Genomic DNA, 27120 nt, shown 5'->3' with positions numbered 1-27120 from the left:
GCAGAAGCCCGGGGAGAAAAGCTCCACATAAAGGTACAAACTCAACAAAAGCAATTACAGAGATAATTACAATATTTGCTGGTATTAGCAACATTGTGCAGGTTACACGGTACAAACACAACAAGAACAGTTACAGAGATAATTACAATATTTGCTGGTATTAACAACATTGTGGAACTGCGGTGGTGGTGCTGTGGTAGCCGTTGTCCTGTTCGATTCTCGGCTAGAGAGCCTTCTGTGTGGAGACGTGCGTGAATGGGCGCACCTTCGTTGAAAGTTGTGCATCAGGGCCGGCAACTCGGCACGCAAAACTCTACTGCCAATCATTAGCGGACCGGAATTCCACTGTGGCGACACCTAACCGGGAAAAGCCGAAAGACCCAACAACATTAACAACATTGTGGAAGTTACAAATATTAAAGGTAATCATTTCAAATGCAGGTAATGTAAGATATAATTATATTCTTATAGTAAATAGAGTGTTAGTTCAGTATAATCTGTAGTGAATTACTAGAGCTGATTGAAGGGAGGTTAGTAGGAGTTAAGGTAATGGACAGGAAAAGCTGGGCAGAGTGAAAGCCAGAATAAGAGATAGTGGTCAACTAATGGGCAGTTTATATAGGGAAGGACAGTTTATGGGGGAGGGTGTTCAATGACAGGACCAGAGTGTTTTTAAGTATTCCTTTGTAGCTATTTTGAATTTTTTGGGTTGCGTTATTTGACTTGGAATGGAAGTTTGTTCCAGGCAATGGTAGGATGATAGCTATAAAGGTTAATGCCAATTTCTGTCCTACGTTTGTGGATAAATAGTAAGTCTCGGTCAGAGATGCGAAGTGATTGAGTTGGGGAGTAGTGGGATATACAGGAGGATAGACTAGTGCAGTAGAAAGGTTGGTATAATATAGAATGTATAATCTGGAATTGAGAAAGAAGAAGCACATTGGGTAGTTCCAGCCAGTTTAGGTGTTTAAGTGAGGCACAGTGGTGAGTTTTATAAGTATCTTGGGCAGACAATCTAGCTGTCTTGTTATAAGTTGAGTTAAGCTTTGCTAGATGTGTGGTGTTAAGGTTTTTAAGTATTTAAGACCCATAGAGAAGACTGGGTAATAGGTAGGTATGAGTTAGGGTTACCTTACATTTGTTGGTGAGAAACTTTCTATTTCTATAAAGGAGGCCTAATTTTTGATGAGTCTTCCTGATGGCAGTTACTGATATACAAATTAAATTTAAATTGGTCATCTACAGTGACACCTAAGAGTTTGGTACTGGCTTCAGCTACCATTGGAGTTTTGTTGAGAGACATTATAGTAAATGTAGATTTGAGATGAGTAAGAGTTTTTGGGGAGAAAGAGAAGGAGTTTTTTTTTTTTTTAGGGTTTAGGATAAGTTGGTTGGTGGCAAGCCAAGATTCTACTGATGTGAAAGCAGCTTGAGTCTGAGAGAGGAGATCAGAGGGGGAGTCAGACATAGTAATTACTGTGGAGTCATCTGCATATTGTACAAGAGAGGACTGTGGAAAAGAAGTATAGAGTAGATTTGTAAAAATATTAAATAGCAGTGGACCAAGGATGGAGCCTTGGAGTACACCCATTGTTATGGGGAGAGAAGGGGATAGTGCAGAGAGTCTCTTCACTGATTGTGATTGGTCAGTGAGACAGCTGGAAAACCAGGTGATAGTATCAAAAGAGAAATTAAGATTAGCTAGTTTGGTCAGAAGTAGTGTGTGTGAAACAGTACCGAAGGCTTTAGAAAGGTCTAAGAATAGACAGTTGGCAAGTTTGTTTCTATCACAAGCAAGGGATATAGTGTTAGAAGGAGTTGGTAGATTTTCTTGTAGTAAATATTGAAGTGTCTGCTTGTGTATGCATTTTTCAAGTATTTTTGATAGGGGAGACAGGATGGCTATAGGTCTAAAATTAGAGATTTCACGTGAGTTACCTCCTTTGTAGATAGGTAGTGAGTAGAATTCTTCCCAGATAGATGGAACTTTTGATTCAGTAATAAGCGGTTAATGAGCATAGAAACGGGGAGGGCAAGTGTATCAGTGGCAAGCTGGAGAGAGAAGGAAGGAATATTACCAGTAGAAGTGGAGCACGGTTTTAATTTGTAGAGTAAGGATTTAATATAAGTAGTAGATACAGGTTGGAAAGAAAAGGGGTTAGAGAGATTGGGATTTGAGGACAGGACACAGTGATTGGTGTCATTTGCTAAGAGGGGATCTGTTTTGACCATCTTAGTAACAGTTTCTATAAAGAAGGTATTAAAGATAGTGGCAGTGTCTTCAGGTGTGTTGTTTGGGTAGGGATTGGGGGAGGAAGGGTTACCAGGGTGCAATATTTGGTTGATTGAATTCCAGAATTTTTTGGGATTAGATCTTAGGGCTGTAGGAGGGTTGAAATAAAATTCCTTTTTATCTTTGGAATTTGTTTTTTGCACAGTTTCTAAGTTCTCTATACTTCTGCCAGTCAGAAGAGAGTTTATACTTTATCCAGGTTTGCCACAACCTGTCCCTATTTTTCATTAGGGATCAGGTTGTTTTAGAGAGCCACGGAGATATTTTGGATTTTATTCTAACAGTATGAAGAGGGGCAACGGAGTTTAATATGTGAAGAAAGATAGTGTTAAAAGATTGGACTGCTTCACCTAGAGTAAGTTCTTTAAGATGGCTCCAGTTAATTCTGGACAGAAGGGTGTTAAAAGTTTCAGGGGAGAAGTTGGATAGTTTTCGACGGGTAATGTATCTAAGAGGTCTGGTGAAGTGAGGGGTGAATCTAGTAACTTTTATAGGAGTGATCACTAAGGGAGTTAGATAAGGTTTCAAGGTTGTGATATCTGGTGGGGTCTGATACTAGTATCCAGTCAATTAGAATACTAGGAATTTGAGAGTTGTTAAAGTGTGTAGCTTCTGATACAAGTTGTGTAAAGCCATACACAACTTAATGTGAGAGTTGGAGTGAGGGTCATTTAGAGCTAGCCAATTTATATTTACATCACCAAGGATGATAATTTAATTTGAACAGTGTTCTGTAAGATGAGAGAGTAAGTTTTCTAACAGAGGAGTATTTTCCCCTGGAGGAATACAAATGGCTACTACAGTGATAGTAGTAAAGTTGTTTAGTTTTAAGTTAGCTGCCATGATTTCTGCAGGAGAGAAATATGGGAGGGGTTCATCAAGATGAGTAAAGGATAGATGGTTAGAGTAGATAAGAGCAACTCCTCCCCCCTTTTTTTGAGGGGGGGGGCAATCAAGGCGAAATATATTGAACCCTTGGGGAAGAATGTCTCTATCTGGGATAGGTTTCAGCCAGGTTTCATCAGGGCAATGACATCAGGAGTATGGTTAGCAACCCAGGCTTGGAAATGACTTGTTTTATTGAGCATACTTCTGATATTCATTGAAAAAAATGAGATGTAGTTTTTGGGCAAGATGGGAACATGTTGGTTTGAGGAACAGATGTTTTAGGGAGGGAGGGAGGGTGTGAGAGGACCAGGATTGGAGTGAATATTATCTCCTGCTAGGAGTAGGAAGAAAGGGAGACTTTAGTTTGTGTGGATAGCAACAGAGAGATTTGACTTTGTATTTAGTATGTATAATGCTAGAAGGAGATATTTTGATCCTTGGAAGAGGAGTATCTGGGGGGGTATAGATGAGGTAATATCTATGGATTATTTCAGAGAAGAGAAAACATAACCCTGAGAATTTGTAGGACTATTAAAGACTGGTGTTAAATAAGGATGGAAGGCAGTCAAACTTGAGAGGAGAAATAAAGGAGGCAGAGAGAGAGAGAATGATAAAAGGTCTTCTAATGCTACTGTTTAAGTCCTTCATTTATTTCTATTTCTGATTTCCAGAGTTTTATCAACTTACCTGAAAGAAAACTTAAAAGCTTTTTCATTTTCCATACTTTTGTCATTCATGTAATGTTTCACTTACTTTAAACACCTCTGGGAACATTTAATTTATTTTCCATCTAAATTACTTAAAGCCATCTTCTGTGCTAAAGATGCCACCTGAACTCCTTTTTGCAGAACAGCTGGGACTTTCTTCCTTACAAGAGCTTTTTCTTTTTGTCTGGCTGTTTTCCCCTTATGTTCCCCCAAATTTCTTCTTTGCTGGCATTTGACAGTACAATTACCAGCCAGTAACCAAGTTTTACTCAAACTGTTAATTTTTACTGGCATTTTTTAACCAATATCTTCTATTTCAGACTGGAGAGCTGTAATCAATATATTGCTATGTCCTGAAAGTCTACTGCCAAATCTTGAGCTATATAATACTACAGTGGGACTGAAATATAATCTCTTAAATGAAAATCATGTCACTACCAAGACATTTACTGTTACAGGAAGCACATGGGATAATTTTTTAAGACCTTCATAAGGATTATTATAAAGCATAACATTTGTTATCCTATAATAAAAGGCAAACTAACTGCCAGAATTACTTAGGCAATCGTGCAAGTTTATTATTCAGAATGAACTCTTCTTTATTCAGTTTGCAAAGTCTTGAAAAAAAGTATGTTAGACTCTGGTTAACTAGCTGAAAGGAATACTACCTTTGAAATACTGATTATAGCAATTTATCAGGATTTATAAAGTTAATAAAAATGAAAAAAGTACAGCAGTGTACACTTACCATAAATGTAGATGTTAGAGTGTATTCACTGTTGCAGTCATTACATTTGGGTAATCTGCTGACAGGTTGCCCTCAGTCGGCCTGATTAACAAAGTCTTGGGTCCTGCATCGGTTGCTGTCCCTTCTTCCATGATGTCAGGGGTATAAAACATGCAGCCGTTGCCATTACATCAGTTTTCTTGCCCCAGATGTCAGGTGCCCCCGTAATGGGGAGCAAATAAACACAAAAACATGAAGGTATACCTCCAACCAAAAGCAAATAAACCAAAAATGCTTTTAAGCATAGTAAAGGAAAGGAGAAGTATAGTCAGAAAAAACTAGGGGGCTGGAGGGAGGGTAACCGGAACTGCAACAGTGAACACGTACATCTACATTTATGTTAAGTGTACAGAACCGTACTATGTTCTTTGTGTTTCACGGTTGCAGTCATTACATTTGGGTAGATTCCCAAAGCTATGGTTGGGAGGAGGAGTTTATACAGCATTAGGGCCAGTTATAAGGCCCTGCAAGACAGCAGAGGCAAAGCCAGCTCTGGATTTAGAGAAAATTGGTAAAGGATAGTGCTTGGTGAAAGTATGTACAGAACTCCAGGTAGCAGCTTCTAGAATATCCCAGGTAGGAACACCTCTGAGAAAGGCTGCAGAAGTAGATGCGGCCCTGGTGGAGTGAGATCTGATCCCCTGGGGGATAGGTTTTCCATGGTGCCTATAGCAGAAATGAATGCAATGGCTTATCCGTTTAGAAATGATTTTTTTGAAATAGCCTTCCCCTCTGCCCCTGCAGCAAATGCTACCAGCAATTGCTCAGATTTTCTTCCAGATTTAGTCCTGTCCAAGTAGAATCTTACTTGTCTGTGCACATCCAAGGAATACAGAATCCTTTCCCCTTTGTTCTGTGGATTGTGGAAGAAGGTTGGCAAATGAATGGACTGATTAAGAGCCACACTGGAAACCACCTTGGGCATGAAGGATGGTTTGGTCTTGAGAGATACCCTGTCCGCATGAAAGATGATGAAAGGCTCCACTGCCAAAAGGGCCTGTAATTCAGAGATCCTTCTAGTTGAAGTGATTGCTAAAAGGAAGGCTGTTTTCCAAGAAAAAAATTTTAAGTCTGCAGTAGCAGCTGGCTTGAAAGGAGGTAGAGTGAGTTTCTCCAAAACAAAGTTAAGGTCCCAGGCAGTGGTAGGAGCTCTCCTGGGCGGTCTCAAGTTTTTTGCCCCTCTGAGATACTGCTTGAGCAGAGGATGAGAGAAGAGGAGTGGTTCTGTGTTATAGTGAGCTGAAATAGCTGAGGCGTGGATTTTAATGGAGGAAAAAGACAGGCCCTTGTGAAGCATCTCAGTTAAGTATTGCAAAATCTGAGGTAAACTGGGCGCTGCTATGCTCATTCCTAAAGAATGGTTCCAGGCACAGAATCTTTTCTATTTGTCAGCGTAAGATTTTTCTAGTACTAGGTCTCCTCGTCTCCAAGATGACACCCATCACAAGTTTGCTGAGGGATGATAAGGGTGAAGTCAAATGAATAGCCAGGCTGCAAGGTTCAATGTTGGAAGCTGAGGGTGCAGAATTTAGTTCTCCTGCTTAGACAGTAGGGAAGGGGTCTGAGGCAGGTGCCATGGAGATATTTGTGACACACTGCACAGGAGGGTTTAACAGAGCTGGTGCGGTCAGTCTGGAGCAATCAAAATCATCTTTGTTTTGTCCTGTTTGACTTTAAGTAGAACTTTGGAGAGCAGAGGCAGAGGGGGAAAGGTGTAGACTAATAGGTTTTTCCAGCTGAAGGACAGAGCATCCACTTTCCAGGCTTGTTTGCGGGGAGTCCTTGTGCAAAACTTGTCCAACTGGTAGTTCTGGGGGGAGGCAAGTAGATCTATGCCTGAGCTCCCCCATTCGCTTGTCAACATGTTGAAAATTCATGGTTCCAGTTTCCACTCATGTGGGTCCATGAGGTTTCTGCTTAGTCCGTCTGCCAGTGTATTCAATTTTCCTGGCAGGAATTGAGCTTGTAGATGCACTTGGTATCTCAAGGCTGTGTTCCACAATGCCATGGCTAATCTGCAGAGGGGGTAGGAATGTGTACCCCCCTGCTTGTTTATGTACCACATAACAGTGGTGTTGCCCGTCTTTACCATTAGTTGTCCTGGAAGAATGTAGTCCTTGAAGGCTGTCACAGCATTCTGCACAGCTAACATTTCTTTTTGATTGATATAAAGATGCATTTGATTTGGATTCCATTTGCCATGAATGCACTCCCCAGGCAGGTGAGCCCCCCATGCATAGTCTGATGAATCTGTAGTTAGGGTTTGGGTGGCAGGGGGTAGTGTAAATGGTAGTCACTTGTTTTGGTGGCAGGCGTCTGCCCAGCACAGGAACTCTAGCGTGGGCAAGGTATGATCGGAATCATTGTTTCCAGGCTGTGACAATGTTGACTCCATAGGTTTTTAGATACCACAGTAGTTTCCTCATATGCAGTCTTGCATATGGAATTAAAAGAATGCAGAAGGCCATGAACCCAAAGCTTGCAGTGTTTGTCTTGCAGATAGCAGGGTTTTTGTGGCCACTTGTCTGAAGTAAGTTACCAAATGAATTTGCTTCTCTGGCGTGAGGAAAGCCATCTGGGCAGTTGTATTCAAGCTTGCACTCAGAAATGTAATCTGTTGACAGGGTACTAGTTGTGATTTCTTTTAGTTTATGGTGTACCCCAGACAAGTTAGAACCCTTTTTACAAACGCCATATGATTTAGAAGTATGCCCTGGTTTTCTGCTTGAATTAGACAATCGTCCAGGTATGGGAAAATTTGAATATTTCTTTGCCTGCAAAATGCAATAACTGGAGCCAGGCATTTTGTGAATACCCTGGGCACAGTAGACAAGCCAAAAGGCAGTACAGAGAACTGATAATTCAAGTAGCCTGCTTTGAAGTGTAGGTATCTTCTGCAAAAATCCCCGATTGGGATGTGCAGGTATGCTTCTTTTAAATCTAGAGTTGACAACCAGGCGTCTTTGCCTAGCATAGGAAGTAACTGGTGAAGAGTCAGCATCTTGAATTTTGGAATCCCCAGAAAGATGTTTAGAGTAGACAGGTCCAGGAGTGGACGCCATGATTTGCCTTTCCTGGGTACCAGCAGGTCTGGCCACCTGTTTGGTGTTGGCAACTTGTGAAAATGAAATCTGTATCCTTGGGACACTATATTTAAAACCCATTTGCCCTGGGTTACGAGTTCCCAGTTCTTTGCATGAAGAGCAATCTTTCCCACCAAAGGGGCGGTTAAAAGATAAGTGCTTGGTAATTTTAAAAGGAAGTTATTGAGACTGTTTACTATACGGAGGTGTCTTGTTATTTCCAGATTTGGAAGTGGAGGCCCCCCCATTGCTTAGTTCTGAGAGTCCCCTGGGACTGAAACCAGGGGTTTTGGCTGTGTCTGGGTTTGGCTTGAGAGGCTCTGGAAGGGGCTAGAAAGAAACAATTCTTAGTAGGCCAGTGCCTACTAAATCTTGGAGGTTGCACTTGTAAGAAATCTTTTAACAGTTTGCATAGATTTAGCTTCATCTCCTATCTTTTTTTAGAACTTCTTCAACCTTATTGCCAAACAGGCGGTCCTGATTTAAGGGAGTATCCAACAAATTAGCTTTAACATGATCATGCAAAGATTGCTCCTTAAGCCAAGCATGCCTTCTAAGCAAAGACCCAGTAACAGCAGCCCTGCAGGAGGCCTCTAAAGAATCAAAACCACATTGCAAAGTATGTTTTCCAACTTGTTCAGCAGAAAGCATTAAATCCTGTAAATCTTTATTTTCCACAGTCAGGAAACATTTTCTGTTTAAGCAGTCCAATAATATGCTGTTGATATTTTAACATAAGAAATTGGCAGTTTAAAGCTCTGATTGCCAAGGTTGCAGAAGTATAAACCTTTTTACCCCATCTGTCCAGCGCTCTGGAGTCTCTCATCAGAAGGGGTAGGATTTTTAGTAGTAGAAGCCTTAATGCCCTTGGGACCCTGAGAAATGGTTTCTGGATCTGCAACAGGATTTTTGAAAAGGAACTTGTGGAACTCAGGAACCCTGTAGTGCCTGTCAGGTTTACTAGGAGATAAAGGCAGGGAATCAGGGGCCAAACTGGATTCCGAGAACACATCATCAACAATGTCTAGTACAGGAGGTATGGCCAAAAGCCTATGATGAGGTAGAAGGAGGAAATCCCTAAGCCTCTTTTTTGAATCAGAAAGATTCCTAGCTTTCCCACGGGAAATGCTTCCGTAAAGTATGTAAAGTTTCCCCAAAAGAAAATTCTTAGAAGGGGAAGCAGAGGGAATGGAATCCTCTGCATCAGAATCCTCATAAGTAGGTATGGACAAATCCATATCATTAGAAGAGTCAGAAGAAACAGAATCCTGATCAGAAGATTCATAAGCAAGCTCAGCCATAGACCTCAGCCATTTTTATCATTTGTTTTTTAGGCATAGGGGCCTGAGCGTCGATTTGTTAGACATGGATCGAGATTTAGGCCTGAGTAATAAAGGAGGTGTCATTTTAATATGAAAGCCTGTAGGCCTGAATACACCCTCAGAAGCTGGTGCCTGCACAGTGGCTCCGGACCCATCCAAGGTGGAGACATTTGCGGGTTCCATAGTTAAAGTATCTTGCGGCATACCGAACTCCGAATGGGTTTCAGTAGAGGCCTGCGAATCAGAAGTAGCGGGTATCAGGGGCTGCGAAAGCGCCTCACTGAGTACCAGCGAACTGGCGACTGGCTTAGGAGAAGCGGCATCAGCAGTTTTGGACCACGACGGCCTGCCTCTGTCTTTATCTTTGCGTTTTTTCGGAAGCCCAGTAATCGGATGGCTAACTGACGACATTTCTGGATAATTAAACCGAGAACTGAAATAATGAGAGGCAAAAATATAACGATGACAGATAGTGCGCTGATTAAATAAAGCACAAAACCGACAGAAGGTACGTCGTGGTCAGGGCCTAGGCAAGGAATACAGTACGAATGAAAATCCTTTTGAGGTATTTGCTTTCCACAAGTAATGCAATTATTAACTTTTACTGACATCGGTAAGGAGAAAGAAAAGTTTCCCCAATGGGGTACTTAGCTTTAAGTTGAAGACTTCGGAGCTGAAACTTGAAAATGAAAATTGCAGGAGTCAGCCAACCGCCACTTGCAAACTGCTTCTACGTTGGGCACCGCACGGTAAGAAAGACTAATGTAATGGCGTCAGCTGAATGTTTTATACCCCTGACAACCTGACGTCATGGAAGAAGGGACAGCAACCAACACAGGACCCAAGACTCAGGCCGACTGAGGGCAACCTGTCAGCAGATTACCCAAATGTAATGACTGCAACAGTGAAACGCGAAGAACATCAAATTACACACACATTTTTCCTTTTAAAATATGTATAGATATTTAGGATTGTTATTGTTAGTTTTAACACTATTATTTGAATGCATTTTTAAATATATTTCATATTTATGCTTATGTTCAAAGTACACTGATTCAGATATATATACATGATTTTGAAATCTAAATTAATTAATACATAAAGATGTTTTTATATATATATTTTATTAGATATATAAAAATCTTCAGGCTATATTTTTTACTTTTTTATATGTGATAGTATTAAGTTGTCAGAATAATAAATAAAGTAGCTGTCACCATCTAGTGGTAAAACATGAAATAGTTAATGAATTACTGACAGATATTTTTGGCACCTTTTTTTTACTATTTTAGCAAGAAGTATCGTCACTGAATATGTCTGAAGATGGGTTTGGAATTAACCCGGAAGTGCTAACATTGTTTTAAATTTCTGTGAAGAATAAAAGACTATAAATTAAAGAGCTGTGGTGGTATCGGTCGTATATTTTTCTAAGTATTTCTGTCTGCATTTGCGTTGCTGGTACCTTTGCCCTTGAAAACTGCTTTTGGATTTATTAAACACATTGACTTCAATTTATAAACCCTAAAACCTTCACAGATCAGACAGATAGACCTTCACGGATAGTGGTTAAAACAAGCCAGAAAACACTTCCATGTAGACTTAGTCAGTAGAGCATACAAAATAATGTTGCATTCAGGGCAATGCAACTACAGCTTAAAAAATGAGTGGTAAGAAACACTTAAGGTCATTTGAAGTCAAGATCATGAAACATCTAGCCTTGCACTGTGGTGCAGAAGGATAAAGCCCTTAGTTTATCCTTGAAGTGACCCAAGTTGAACTACCAGCACTGCAGCTGAAAGGACTGGAATGGGAGGAGGACCTGAAAGAGCAGTTAAAGGGGGCTTGCCCATCCTTGGGGAGGGTAGTTGCCTAGGCTTGCTGCAACAGTAGCACTAAGAGCTAAGTAAGCTCTACACTACAAGTGGTACACTGTCTGGACAGGAGATTGAGAATACTCCCATAGGCAGCAACGCAGAGATCACATGGCTGCAGTAGGGTGAGATATGATTAGAACACACTCCCTAGCAACAGTATGATGCAGAACCAAGACCCTCAAATCTCATCTGCCCTGAATGCGGTTTGGGTTGAGCTCTGGGGAGGTAAAGAAAGGTCTGGTGAACAATGAGAAGAAGTTGTTCAGCTAAAGGGAGGCAGGCAGCAAAACAAATTGATACACAGAAATGGTATTCCACTTATATCTCTAGATCACACATAAAGCTCTTTGGATGCCAATACTTATCCAAGTATTTCTAAGGTCTATATTATATATTCAAACTTTCAAAACATCAAATACCATATGTTCGAAAACATATGATCGATGTTCAAAAGTTCAAATATATAATAAAACAAAAAAACTTATCTTAATGGTGCAGGCAGGGGGGGCAAGCCTCCCTGCACCCCCCCCCCCCACTTAAATATACCAACTTCGAGATCGCACTTCAGTGCAGAAATGGGAAATTCTCCCATTCTGCACCGAACAGCACTGTTACTTTTAACCTTCGAACTCTTGAAATGTCGATCATATGGTGTAGACCATATGACAATTGACATTTCATGCATTCTGACTTCTAATAGGAACCTGTATTTCTACACCCCAGCATGCTTTTACAGTTTATTTTCAAACAGTGTGAAGATGGATCTTTAGGTGACTACAGCCATATTTTCTGGAAATGCAAAGGACTAGATGCTTTTTAGCCATCTACAAAAATTATCCAAAGAGGTCTGGCCTACTAGATTAAGTTAGATTCTTCTGTAGTCCTGACAGAATTATATAAAAGGAAAGAATGGGAGTGAAAACTATGGACTTTATTAGAAAGTATGTTAACCCTATGGGGAAAAAGAAAACGGGGGGAAAAAAGTAGATACTTCACCAGGAGAAGATCTAATACACCCAGTGACTGAGCTCTGCAGACTAGAAACTAAAGTACAGGAGAAATTTTTAGATAAAGTGGATACATGGATGGCAGAACTTGTCTTGGCTACCTGAACAATTTTACTGCTCGTTTTGTACGCGATACTGGCTACATAAGTTGAGTTAGCTTTTAAACATGGCCTAGGATAGAGCTCATTAGGCCTTGGCAACTTATAATTTGTCTGATTTCCAGTTTTCTTTGGAAAGCACTCATACTCACTTTTTGTTAAAAGTGTTCATCTGTTTGAATGAGTTGCACAATTATTGTTCAAGTTATACTTCAGTCTATTTATGTATTTGTAAAGATCCTATTAAAGGCTGAGTGGCATTAAATAGACTTAACTACATGTTAATGATTTCAGCCAGCAACAGTGGGTTCACTGTTTGCAGATGACATAGTACTTACCATGTCACAACCTCAGAAGGAGCTCCATATACTTTGGGAAATGCTTAGTCCATTTGGTCAGGTCTCTGGCTACAATGTAAACAATAAGACCCTAACACTAGACAACAAATAACAGAAGGAGATGAACTCCAAAGGCAGTACCCCGGAATGTGGGATAAAAATGAAGTGAGGTATGCAAGTAGGACATTAAAAAGGGTAATGTAAAGATGTCCATGTTGTGAGCGTTTCCTCCCTCCAATCCCCATATTGATGCGTTATCCATGGTTTCTAGTGGTTCCTCCCACAACCCAATCCCAGTACCATAGCCGTGGTAGTACTTGAACATGGCCTTTGGTGTTTTATTCCTCTCTCTGAATAAAACCTGAAATGTTATCTGCCGGAAGACTAGCTTACTTACTTACTTTCCCCACAACTCCCTTACTTAAATATGCTATCATAAGGAAAGCAGGATATCCTTAAGAAAAGTTTTTCTGGACATACAAGACTTGTACAGTCCTAAAAGATAAGCTTCAAACTCACCTTCCCACTGAATGTGGGTTATCTCACACCAGTATTTTCGGACGGACAGAACATCTTTCAACAAAATGCTGCTGATGTCTGCACCATAAGCTATACAGGTGAATGGATCACGTAGGGTGTCCATGATGTAATTAAGAAGTTCAACACATTTCAGTCTGGGGCCTCCTAGAAAAGTCATCATAAACACATACCCATTACTATACATGAAAAGCAAATACTAATGGTCAAAATGCAAGTCTTTTAAGTCTCGGTTACTTTAAAAAGGCAGGCACTTACACAATAACTGGTTCAAGTTAAAACATAATCTTATCAAAACAGATGATTCACGATTTCTAATAAGTACAAATCAAGGAAGAAAAGTAAAGTGAAGCCAACCATCTATTTTCATGATTAAATGTCAGTATAAGGAAACAAATGATTACTTAATAAAAACAGTAAAATAAACTTGAAATAAATGGGAGTACATTGACATCAAGCTGCTCAACCTCAACACCAATGTACTGTTATACAGTGTCAAGCCACCAGTTAAACCACTGCGGTTTAAGTTAACACAATGAATTACAGGCAGCCCCCAATCCCCGACTTGGGGACTCTGGTCACACCCCTCATCTTAAAACATACTACCTGTGAGATCACACCACTTCATGGAAAAGAAAGTAATTTTCCCTTTTCTCTGAGCTGCATCGATCTTGGAAGTATTACAGGTAGAGACTGGGGGTGGAAGAAAGAATCCCTACACTGGGAGTGTATATGGGTGTAACATCCTTGTACAAACCCTTTCAAAATGGTTTGTCTTATTTTTGTTTGTTTGTTGTCCTGGTCAAATGATCAAGCAATAATATGAGGTCACAAAAGGAACTGAGGCACAGTGACTGTCATTCCAATAAACATGTTAATTTTATAAATAAAAGCAAATGAAAAATTCAGAGAAAAGAGAATTCCTGCACAACTTTAAGTTACCAAAAAAGAAATGTTTCACTCATTTCCCTACCTTTGCTATCTTTTCAACTTTCTGCTTTATCCCTTCACTATTTCACTCTACTTTTTTATAGAACAAGAAGCATCTTTATTAAATTATCACAAATGACATAGGCATTCTTACTTTTATATAAATGAACATAAACCATACCTATATAATTTCAGTCACAAACATCACTTCTCCAACATTTGATGTCTTCCTGAGGAAAATTTCTTTGAAATCTACTTGGGGTATAGAAATATCTATGTGAACACTTCCAAGCAAAGATCTTAAATCTTCTAGATTTTGTTGCATATTTGGGAGACATACATATATTCCCCCATTCTTGCTTTCAGAATTGCTTATCCAGTCTCTCTTCCCAATCCTTTCTAACTCTTCTGATTCTTATAGTTGTCATGCAACATTTTATATGCACTACTAATTATTCCTTTCTTACTGGCATATTCTGTTCTAGATTCTACTAAAAACTCTACCAGTGCTGACCGTTCATTTAGGATCCCCCCTAATTCTCTTTGCCTATACTCTGATATCAATCCTTGATAGGGAAGGCAATCTTTAACCTGCAAATAAATTCCTGGTATCCTCACATTCTATTACCTTTCCCTCTCTAGTTATTTGCTCCCAATACCTTGGTTACTTTGTCAGTTTTCTCCAATAAATTCCAGCCCCCTATTGCCTATTATCTGTATCCCTAATTACAGTCATCCCTAGCAACAAAATCCCCTTTTTCCACTCCAGTACTAGCTTAGTCCTTAGAATATTTTCTGCTATTTTATGAATATAATATTCTGTATGACTATTGTTACTCTCCTTAAAGGTGTGCATCCAAACTCCCTATTTCTCCTTGTTTCTTGAGCTTCCCATTTCATCACCTCTTTCCACTTTGAATTGTAGTTTTCTGCTTCTGTTATGTATAGGAGCCTTAACTGTGTTGCTCTGAAATACCTCTTCAAATCGGGTAATCCCAGTCTGCCTTTTTCTACTGGAAGAATCAGCTTATCCCACTTGACTCTTGCCATGTTCTCTCTCTTTCCCGTTTACACACCATGTGGCACATCGGGCAATGAGCACCTTTCAGCACTCTCTGTTCCTTTAGCAAGTACGGATTTTATGGGCTCAATTGCTAGTTCAAGGCCCAATCCTCCTCAGAGGAGCGACACACACACACACACATACACACACACACACACACACACACACACACACACACACACACACACACACACACACACACACACATTCACACCTAGGGCCAGTTTAGAGTGCCCAATCTACCTACTGCATGTCTTTGGAAAGTGGGATGATACTGGAGCACTCAGAGAAAGCCCATGTGAACTCAGGGAGGATATGCAGACTCTGCACTGAAGGCACCCCAACCAGGAATCGAACTGGAGAACACATCGCTGTGAGGTGACAATGCTAACTGCTACACCACTGTGCCGCACATTGCCATGTTCGGCTCTCAGCTAAAATCCTTCAGCTCTTTATTAATTGCTATCCACAACTTCTCCTCTGGTTGATAAAAATATGCCTGACCTGTGCAAAAGACTAAAGGGTATAAAAACATTTTAACTGCTTGTACCTTACTATCAATATTCATATAACAGAACTTTCATATTCTCAGTTTTTGTATCGTCTTTTGTCTAACTTCTTCCCATATATCTTTAGCTGCCACACCAGAATCATTTTTGATCCATACTCCACTTCATTTTATTATGTCCACATAAATATGGATATTGCTGAACCAGTTTATGTGTGGGTACACAGTTTACCGCTATTGCCTTTGTTTTACCTTTATTAATTTTGTATCCTGAAAAGATTTGAAACAGTCTCAAAACGTTAAATATCAATGTCCCTTTCTGGTTTTGGCAGGTATAAACTAATATTACCTGCAAATAGAACAAGCTTTTCTTGACTACAAAACCAATTACATGCTTGAATTTCTGAGTCCCTTATTTTCTTTGCAATGGTTCTAAATATAATGCAAATAACGAAGGGGAGAGAGGACACCCCTGCCTGGTTCCTATGCTCAAGCAGAAATTATCAGAGAGGACCCCACCCACTTTAATTTTCACTGATTCCTCATATATCACCCTAATCAACCTTACAATTTTATCGGGTTTATATTAGAAGACCGAATGCTTAGGTGATCGAACATAAACAATCTGCTATTATCGAACCGCACAACGTCGAACGTCCCAGGGAAACACGTCCCTCGGCCACAACACAAAAAACATTACTTTACATATAAATTAAGTATGGGGCTTCACCCCCCCCCCACTCACACCTCCCCCTAACTAAATATACCAACTCCAAGATCGCTCAACAGTAGGGAAATAGCAAACTCCGGCGAATGGCCAAGGGAACTCTTTCCCTGTGTTAAATCGTCCGTTCGCCGTTTTTTGCTTTCAATATTAGAAGATCAATGTTTAGGTGTTCGATCACCTAAACATTCGGTCTTCTAATATAGACCCATTTTATCAGTGAATGCAAATGCTTCCATTTCCCTACTCAAAGTCGCAACTTACTCTGTCAAATGTTTTCTCTGCATCAAGACCCACCAACAACAGTATTTTCTTACATTCTGCTTCCCTCTGGATCATCATCAGTGTTCTGTTAATGTCAGATGTCTGCCTCCCCTCCACAAAACAGCAGTAATCCAAATCGGTCAGCTTTGGCATCACTTTTGCCATTCTTTTAGCCGTTATGGGCAACACTTTATAAATCACGGTTTAGTATTGAAATGGGCTTGTATGAAGCTGGATCTTTACCCTCTTGACATATTAAAGAGACTACCACTTTCTTCCAGGATGTTAGTACTTCTCCTCCACTTACAATACTGTTAAACAAAACCTTCCTGATCTTTATCAGTTTTTCCCTCCTAACTTCCAAACTTCGACAGGAATAACATTTACTCCTGGGGACTTTCCTGTAATTGGTTATACATCACCATTTCTATCTCATTTTCTCCTATCCTGTTAGTAAATTCAGCCTCTTCTATCTCTAACCTTGGCATATTCAATTCTTTCATAAACATTTCCATTTGTACCTTTTAATGATTTGCACATTTCTCGGCTTTACACAGACTTTCCAAGAATTTCCGAAATATTCCTAATACCTCTACAGGATCCCTAGTTATCTTCCTTATTATATTAAAAACATATACACTTTATGCATCACCACTTAGCTAGGGTTAAACTATTCCTGGCGCCATAAAGTCTACTCTTCAAATTTTCCCTTAGATCTAGCCATTTTTATATAGTTTTAGCACTCAAATCGGTTTCTTTGAGCTCAGCACTTGTTCAAAACTCGTAAGCACTAAATAAGCTACAAATTACTACAGCACTCAACTTTCCTCACTTGTCTAGAGAAAAACAGTTTTTAGTATTTAATAAATAAGCACATAGCCAGGCATGTCTAAGGGCCAGGTCCCGGTGTTTTCTCCTGTCTACCTGATGAATCTGGGCATCTTGGGGAAATGCAGCAATTGCCTCATGTACACAGACAACCCTCTCCCTCCTACCACCCAACACTACAGCCTGTGAGAGATGCACTTATATAGCCAAACTGGAAGCAAAGCTCTCTTCATCCAAGACTGGATTAGATAGTAAAGAGGAGAAGGTAAACACTTGCACCTACACCACCAAAAAAAGAAGTTATGTCCTTACCATAACGTTCCATGTGGAGTGTTCATCTCGCCTTTGTTCTTACAAATGGGTGTCGGAGCCGATCCTCGGCTCCGAGTCGGCCGCTTAGCAAAGCTCTGCATCTAGGAGAAGCTCAAGACCAACCTACCTCCTACAATTCCCTCTGCCTCTACCTCAGATCTAGTTTGCAAAACAAGACCAGATCCAGCAATAACAAAGGTAATCAAGTATAAAAAGGGATACCTAAGTATCCATAAGGAACAGTAACTAGCTCAAGCCAGTAGGAACAACAGAGAGACCACTAGTGGGAGACAAACAGACCAGACTTCTAAATCCGTACGTTCTTCCAGACCTGAGGGTGGGAGGGTGGGGATGTAAGAACAAAGGCGAGATGAACACTTCACATGGAACGTTATGGTAAGGACATAACTTCTTTATGTGAGAGTGTTCAATCTCGCCGTTTGTTCTTACAAATGGGTAACGTCCCTAGCTCCGTTACCCTGAGTGACTCACAGAAGAACGTTCCTGAGCACAGTGGAACCAAAAGATGCTCTATCCCAGGAAGTCCTATCAACTTGATAATGAGTGATGAATGTATGCGGTTTAGACCATGTGGCGGCTGCACAAATAGTGTCCAATGGCAGACGAGCCGCATGAGCCAGAGATGTGGAAACTGACCTAGTAGAATGTCACTTTGGTTTGGTGGGCAACGTCTGGTTTGAAGGAGAATACACAAAGGTTATACAATCAGTTAGCCATTTAGAAAGTGTGCGCTTCGTCACTGCCATGCCCTTTTTGTTGTCCGCAAAGGCTATAAATAGTCGGTCCGCTTTCCTATGGTCCTTAGTTCTATCCAGGTAGAATCTGAGTTGTCTATGAACATCCAATTTGTGTAACCTATATTCCAGCTTGTTGGAGTGGTTCTTGAAAAATGTAGGAAGCTCAATGGACTGATTAATGTTGGCCACCGAACAGACCTTAGGGAGAAAGGAAGGGTTGGTGCGTAATGATACCCTGTCAGGGTGAAAAATTAAATATGGCTGCTTGATGGAAAGTGCCTGAAGTTCTGAAACTCGTCTGGCTGAAGTGATAGCTACTAGGAAAAGAGTCTTCCAGGACAAGAACTTTAAGGAACAGGAAGAAGCCGGTTCAAAGGGTGGTAAAATTAACTGGGATAAGAGTAAATTTAGATTCCAAGGAGCTGTAGGTAACCTAACTGTTGGTCTGAGATGAAAAGACCCTTTCATGAAGGCTTTACAAAGCCTATGAGCCATAATGGGAGTTCCGTTTTCTCCTATGTGAAAGTTGGAAATAGCGGCCAACTGAACTTTTAAAGTGGCAGTAGAGGCTCCTTGGTGAAACAGAGTGGACAGGAATTCCAAAATCTTGTTTAGGGGGGCTACTAAAGGATCCAAATGCTGTGTAGTCGCCCAGTGGACGAAACGTTTCCACTTACTGGTATATATCTTAGTAGTGGAAGCCTTATGGGAGGCGACCAGAATGTTTTGGACCGCCAGAGAGAGAAGATCAGACCTGGCTAAGTAGGGAAGCGGAGCAGCCATGCTGCTAACTTGAGGGATAGGAGCGACGGGTGATGAGCCCCTGACGAGTGAGTCAGCAGATCTGGCAATGGGTCCAGAATCCAGGGCTCCTGCATTTGGTGGGCTTGAAGAAAGGGGAACCAAATCTGACGAGGCCAGAATGGGGCAATGAGAATTATAGTCCTTTCCTGGTCCTTGGCTTTCTGAAGAAATTTTGGGATCAGTGGTATAGGTGGGAAGGTGTACAGGAGACCCGGGGGCCAATCGTGAATCAGAGCGTCCCTGGGGACATCCCCTGGAGGGAGTAAAAGGGCAAAGTAGCTTCAGCATTTGGTGTTCATTGGAGACGCAAACAGATCGCAGCAAGGCTGGCCCCATTTGCAGAATATCCTTTCCGCCACTTTCTGATTGAGGGACCACTCGTGAGGTAACAGGATGGCTCTGCTCAACCTGTCCGCTATGACGTTGGATAACCCCGGGATGTGCGTTGCTATTAGAAAGCGACCCGTGGACTCTGCCCATTGCCAAATTCTCATGGCCTCTCTGCACAACTGGTAAGACCTGGTTCCTCCCTGTTTGTTTATGTATCAGACTACGGACATGTTGTCCATCTGTACTGCAATAGTCCCTAGAGGTAGAAAGGGGGAGAAGTGTTGCAACGCTAGAAACACTGCCCTCATCTCTAGAACATTTATGTGCAGGTTGTACTCTAAGCTGGACCATTCGCCTTGGACTGTCTTTCCCTGAAAGATGCCCCCCCACCCTATCAGGGAAGCGTCCGTGGTCACCGTGGCCGTTGGGTTGGGTAACACAAACTGTCGGCCGCTGATGAGGTTGTGATCCTGTAACCACCAAGACAGGTGTGTTTTGCAGGACTCTGTTATGTGAATCTCGTGTGTCAGCGGTAACTGCTGGAACGACCACTGTGTGAAAAGCAGCCATTGCAGAATTCTCATTTGTAGCCTCCCCATGGGAACTGCAATGAGGGAAGCTGACATGAGCCCTAAGACTTTCAGGACTAGTTTGGCTGGGGACTTCTTGGATAATAGTAGGAGAGATACGTGATGTTGTAGGGAAGCTATTCTTGCAGAGGGTAGTTTTACTAGCAAAGAACGGGTATCCAGATCTGCGCCTATAAATGAAATATGCTGTGAGGGCTGTAATGCAGATTTTTCAAAATTTATCGAAATCCCTAATAGAGCACAAAGGCTGATTGTGTAGTCCCTGGCCTGTATCAGTTGACGCTCAGTGGTGGCGGTAAGGAGCCAGTCATCTAGATATGGAAACACCCGGAATCCTAGACGTCTCAAGTGAGACGCTGCCACTGCCATGCATTTGGTGAAAACCCTGGGGGCTGAGGTTAGACCAAAGGGCAGGGCCCGAAACTGATAGTGACTGGCTCCCAGCCGGAAGCGCAGATGATCTCTGGACACTCTGGCCATCTTGATGTGGTAGTAGGCGTCCCTGAGATCTATTGAGCACATCCAGTCGTCCTTCTGTAAAAACGGAAGGATCGATTGAAGCGTGACCATCCGGAACTTTTCTTTCTTCACAAACGTATTGAGATTGCTTAGGTCCAGAATTGGCCTCCAGTCCCCTGTCTTTTTTGGAACTAAAAAGAACCTTGAGTAAGTTCCGGATCCTCTTTGGTCCGCCGGGACTGGTTGGATGACTCTTTTTTTCTAGCAGCTTTGAGATTTCTATAGCTGCTGGTTTTCGCAGATGGGGTGGTACATCTGGAAACCGTCTTTGTGGTAATGGGGGAAATACAAAGGGAATTTTGTAACCTCTGGTGATAATGCTTTTTACCCAATTGTCTGAAGTAAGGCTTTGCCAGGCCTGAGGGTATAAAGCTAAGCGACCCCCGACTGCCTCCAGAGCAGGACAGTCGGGCCTCCTCTCAGGAGTGCTGGAAAGGCTTCCCAGGGATAGTATCCCTGTCACCTTGGTTCTGCGGACCCCCTCTGCCGCCAGAGCGGCGTCTTCCATTTCTGCCCCCTCCTCTGCCTCTGGGGGGGGCATCACCCTGTGTGCCTGGGAAAGAACCCTGGGGTTTACGAAACCACATTTTTCCACCTCGTTGCCCTTTGGGGTACGGTCTGGATGGGGTGGAAAAACGGACTCCGACAGCAGAGTCTTTCCTTCCTGCTCACACCGGGTTAGGGTCTCCTTTACTTTGGGGCCAAAATGAGTGGCACTATCAAAGGGGGCGTTAGTAAAGGAAGACTTGAAGGCTTCCGCAAAGGAGCACAGCCGCATCCAGGATTGTCTACGAAGAGCAATCGCTGAAGCTGCAGCCCTACTCGACCCTTCGGCCGCATACGAGATGAGCCTTATGGACGAGTTCACTATGGATGTAAGGGTGTTGAGCTGTGCTGTAACTTTGTCTGAGACAGCAGCATCTGTACTACCCTGGAGGGTATCTCCCAACTCTTTGACTAGATCCCTCTGTAATCGTGTGAAGTGTGTCAAGTAGTTCAGCGATCGCATGGAAAAAGTCACTGAACTGAAAATGCGCTTCCCATATCTGTCCATGGTCCTAGAGTCTCTGTTATGGGGATGGACAGACTAGGAAGATTCGGACATCTCCTTTTTAGTGGCTGCGGCCACCACCATAGCGTCCACTGGAACTCCCTTAGTAAGGTATGACTTGTCCTGAGGGGCAGTTATGTATTTGTTAGGTTTCCTGGGAACTGGCTCCACTGTGTCAGGTGCCTCCCAATCCCTTCGAGCAATTAACTCCATTAACTCGAAGGGCGGAGTGACCCAGGAGGAGGAAGGGCGAGCACCGAATGCCTTCAGCAGAACCGACTCATCCTCAGAAGGGGGTAGGGCCTGCCAATCACCTCTCTGCTTCAGGATCTCCAGGATGTCAGCAAAGGAGACATCCTCTGAGGGTGATTTTGGGGACCCTTCTGACTCATCTAAGTCAGTATCAGATGTTAAAGATTCTTGTGGAGAATCTAAGTGCCTCCTCTTGCACAACTTTTTCCTCGGAACATCATCGGGAGGGGTTTCCGGTGAGGCCTCCGAGGAAGAAGGGGCTCCCTCTGGGAGTGGCTGAGACACTGGTGCTCTACGCTTATGGGTAGTCGTGGGTGCAGAAGTAGACAACGGACCTTTATGGGAGAGAGAAGTTGCTTCTGTTGACGTGGTTGTCCCCCGGTTCCGAAGAACGCGGAAGAGTCTCCGACGCGGAGGCCAAGGGCATCGACCCCGAGGACGGAGCCGAAGTGATCCATGCCGAGGCACCGAGGGGGAGAGTCGGCACCGAAAGATCGGTTCGACTCTCGGTCCCGGAGCCAAGGAGGGATCGTCGGTTCCGCGAGTCCGCTAATGGTTCCGACGGAGTCGAGGTCAACGGTGCCGACCGAGGAAGGGACGGTTCCGGCACCAAGGGCTCCACTATCATCAGATCAACATCTCCCGGCTCCGAAAGCAGTGTAGGCCTCGGAGGAGGACCAGATGGAGATAAGGGAAGGCCTTCGAGTCTCGACACCAATTGGGAGGAGACTGAAATGAGCTTGGACAGGGCCGTGTTCTCCATTAACTTCTGCACCACACAATCTACGTCGGTGTCGGAGAGGGGCCTGGAAGAACGGGTCGAAGGAACCGAGGACGGTACCGACCTCAATATAGCAGGAGGTGGAAGCTCCGACACCGGTTCCAAGACTCGAGGCTCGGTCACAGTAAGAAGCTCGACACTCGGCCCCGAAGCCTGTGGAACCGGTGAACGAACTTTAAGCGAAGAACTCGGAGCCGATGACGTGGGCTCCGATGTCTTCGACTCCGAGGACTTAGAAGCCTGGTCCGACTTGTCAAGCGCCTCTTGGAAGGCAGGCTTCAAAAGACGCCTGTCCATAAGCTTCCTGCGTCTATCTGTCATGACCCTTCCACTAAAAGAATGACAGATAGAACAGTCTTCTTGTAGATGGAGAGGGCCAAGACAGTAGACACAGGAGCTATGGTCGTCAGTGACAGACATCTTCTGCCCACACTGACACCTCTTGAATCCAGACTTGGCTTTTTCAGACATCCTGTAGAGAAAGAAAAAACTGTACAAGTACCAAATAACACTTTGAGAAAGTTAGATACAAGTCCACTAACACAGCAATAAAAATTGCCAGTATCAATCCTAAACCTAGAAACTAGGAGGGGTTGGCCCTAAGGAAACTAAACTGTATATATATAAATTATATATATAGGTGTAGCCAACAAGGATGACCCTAGACACACACACACACACACACACACACACACACACACACACACACACACACACACACACACACACACACACTAAAGATAAGTTCCCAACAAAAAACAGAATATTTCACCAGAAAAATATATGAAGAAATTAGCTTATCTTCCCAAGTTGGTCAGAGCTCTCAAAATCGATGCGATCGGTTGCAGCGGCAAACTAGATCTGAGGTAGAGGGAATTGTGGGAGGTAGGTTGGTCTCGAGCTTCTCCTAGATGCAGAGCTTTGCTAAGCGGCCGACACCCATTTGTAAGAACAAACGGCGAGATTGAACACTCGCACATCAAGCATATAGCAACAAAACACACACATACATTCGCAGAGACTCTCAATAAAGATCTGCTCAAGCAACAGAGACCTCCAAAGCAGAAATGCATGCAACCTCCACCCCCAACACAACCCAAATGACAAATAGCCCACAAATTCAGTGCGACACACAACCACAGACTATAAGGCATAGCAATGTACCCAACACTCTAGTCATAGCCGACTCTACAGTCGGGCACACTGATGTTCCACTCACCAGGCTAAACAAGGAGAAAGTTACTGTCAGCTGCCTGTCGGGTGCCAGGATTCACCACATAACGCACACACTCAGATCACTCAAGTACAAATATGACTCTGTCATTGTCCATGTTGGTGTGAATGACCTGAGACGCACCTCCCTGGACTACTCCAATCTTGTAGCCCAGGCAGGTATGACCCTAGCCCTGAGTAGTATCCTGCCATCACCCAGAATGATACCGCAGTACAAGTACAAAATGATTGACTTCAACAATTGGCTAAGCTTCTGGTGTCATTCTAAGGGGATCCAGTATCTGTCTGTCTGGGATGACATGATCAACAGACCATGATGTTTTGCCAGAAATGGCCTGCACCTGTCACCCTTGGGATTCCAGATACTGGCTAAGGCCCTTGCCACCCCTATAGTGACGTTTTAGGCAAGGTTCAAATGACAAATTCACCACCTTAACAGGTACAAGCCAGCAAAATCTGGGAGTAATGCTATTCAATGCTAGAAGTCTAAACCTCAAAATGCATTCACTCGAGGCACTCCTTAAAATGGAGAACATAGACATCTGTGCAGTGACAGAGATCTGGTTCAAGGCTCCAGAGAGCACCCCTGCATTACCAGGCTATAATTCATACCACACCTTTCGGCCACCTAACCTGGACCGAAACACTAAAGGTGGAGGTGTGTACATATTCATTAAGGATATTCACACCTCCAGGCTAGTTACTCAACATAATGCATCCAAGATTATCCAAGTGCAACTAACTCTGGGCAAGACCGCAATCCAAGTTGTAATTTGCTACAGATCCCCCACCATGCCCCAAGGATCCCCACTCCTCATTTCTTGATACAATGGAAAATATTAGGGTACAACCCAACACCCTAATAATGGACAATTTCAACTACCCCACCATTAACTGGGAAAACTACTCATGCACCAACTCTTTTGCTCAACGTTTTCTGGAATTCATAAATTCCAATGCCTTAGATCAACTTATCCACACCCCCACCAGGGACAGCAATATCCTAGACCTGGTCATTACCAACATGGGCGACCTGTGTTCCACACCAGTAGTCAATTCCTTGTTGGTCAGATCTGACAACAAGCTAATCAGCGTAGACATCCACATCCTGCCCTCATCCCCCCCATTAGGGAAACCACAGTAAACAATTTCTCCACAGCCAACTTCACGCTTCTTAAGACAGAAGTGGCAAACTTCATGACACCCATTCAGACAGACAGTAGAGGTACGACTGCTGAATCCTTCACAAATGCACTTTATAAGCACTTACACGCCTGCATGGATCATGCTATCCTTAACAAATCCAAGATGCTATCCTCCAAAAAAAGGAAGCCAATCTGCTGGTCCCCTGCCATAAACAAACTCTACAACAGAAAAAAGAAACTGTTGCAAAAAATAGTAAAATCCCATGTCTGGAAGAACTTTCTGGTCAGCCTCAGTAAGAAGTGGAGATCCCTCATAAAATCCTCCAAATCTAGTTACAAAAACAAAATCGCCACGGATTCTAAAGACAACCTCAAAGCATTCTGTAGCTATGTCAAGAATCTCAATGGCAACACTCATATCTGCTCTGAGTTACAGCACAATGGCACTAAATATACAGAGCCAACTGATATTGCCAACATCCTGGCAGATAGGTTCAGTGCTAACTTTACCTCCCCACCCCCTAAAGGGGCCATCTCTATACCGGAAGAATACAAAGTTCCTGTAACCACGACTGCACAAGTAAAAAAAACACACTCTCCAAAGCCAAGAACACAGCAACAGTGGGACCGGACAACATCCCAGGCTGCGTTCTACATGAACTACAAAATGAACTGGCACCCCACCTAAGCACCATGTTCAATCATAGCCTCACCTCAGGCTTTGTGCCCACTGAATGGCACACAGTGACAGTTATCCCACTCCACAAAGGGGGAGCCACCATGGACCCCGGGAACTATCACCCCATTAGCCTAACGAGCCTGATTTGCAAGGCCATGGAATGCATCACCATGCAACTTATAAACAAAGACATTGATAATCTCCAAACTCTGGACCCAACCCAGTTCTGGTTTGTAAAAGGTAGATCATGTCTCCTAAACCTGTCACCAAAGCCGTAGACGAGGGTAAGGTGGTTCACACAGCTTATCTAGATCTCGCCAAGGCTTTTGACACCATCTCCTACTCTGGAATTGTAGATAAACTCACTAAACTAGGTATAAATCCCTATATCACAAGATGGGTTGCCAAATTGGATCACTGACAGAACCCACACTGTGAAAGTAGCAGATTACAAATCCAAATTCAGACTAGTGACAAGTGGTGTGCCACAGGGTTCAGTCCTGGGTCCTCTCCTGTTTGGTATCTACTTTTCTGAAGTACATGCTAACATAGAAGGTCTTTGGCTAATGAAGTTTGCAGATGACTGCAAACTAGGAGCCATAACTGAAACTCCTAATGATGTGGACATCCTACAAAAGGGCCTCACTGAGACAGATGCCTGGTGTCAAAGCCATGGCCTCAAGCTCAATGCCAAAAAGTGCATTGTCATCCCCTTTGGTAAAAACTCTGTACCCATGAGCTACCACATAGGTGGTGGTCTACTTAACACCGAAAGTGTGATGAGAGACGTTGGGACACAGGTAAACAGTAGTCTCTCCTTTGATAATCACATCGCCACAGTGGTCAGGAAATCCTTCTACATGGCACACCTCATCACAAAAGGTTTCCCATCCAGGAAAAAAAGGTCATTGTTCCCCTCTACTTGTCACTCATTAGACCCATTATAGAGTACAACGCCCCTTTTCGTATGTACCTCACAAGACATCTACAACAACTGAAAAGGCCGCAGAAATACCTCACAAAGAGGATTACCAGCCTCAAACAAATGCTCTACGCAGACAGTCTCAAAAAACTCTAGCTTTACTCCGTCGCATATCGCCTACTCAGAGGCGGTCTCTGCCTAACATACAAAGCTATGTCAAACCCAGAGCTGTTGGACATGCTCCACTTAAAGAAATCCCAATCCCTCTGAGCTACATGCTCTAGGGACCTAAACCTTGTCACCACAATAAACAGAACATGCAGGAGGGATAGATTCCTGTCCCAGACTTCCCATACTCTGGAACAAACTACCCATCTATATCAAACAAAGCTCCTCATTAGCACTCTTCAAGAAAAATCTTGATGATTGGATGGGAAATAGGAAATTCACCCCAGAGATTACCTCTGTGGCTCTGCTCAACAGGGGCACAGGA

At 42.9% G+C, this 27120-nt stretch overlaps 1 protein-coding gene across 3 annotated transcripts in view; it reads right to left on the bottom strand.

The window, feature by feature from the left end:
- ATM (ATM serine/threonine kinase) overlaps nt 1–27120 on the bottom strand; it is a 3174581-nt gene that overhangs the window by 2980458 nt on the left and 167003 nt on the right. For 2 of the 3 annotated variants that reach the window (XM_044072618.1, XM_044072619.1), the window contains exon 5: nt 12917–13081. The exons of the other annotated variant lie outside the window; for it this stretch is intronic. In XM_044072618.1, the coding sequence (XP_043928553.1) occupies nt 12917–13081 (165 nt within the window). The remainder of the gene's footprint in view (nt 1–12916; nt 13082–27120) is intronic. 3 annotated transcript variants of the gene reach the window in all.

This window comes from Protopterus annectens, chromosome 5.part0 (genome assembly GCF_019279795.1).
Source record: "Protopterus annectens isolate FY-2018-M chromosome 5.part0, PAN1.0, whole genome shotgun sequence".
NCBI lineage: Eukaryota > Metazoa > Chordata > Ceratodontiformes > Protopteridae > Protopterus > Protopterus annectens.
This window is presented reverse-complemented; position numbering and strand designations above follow the sequence as displayed.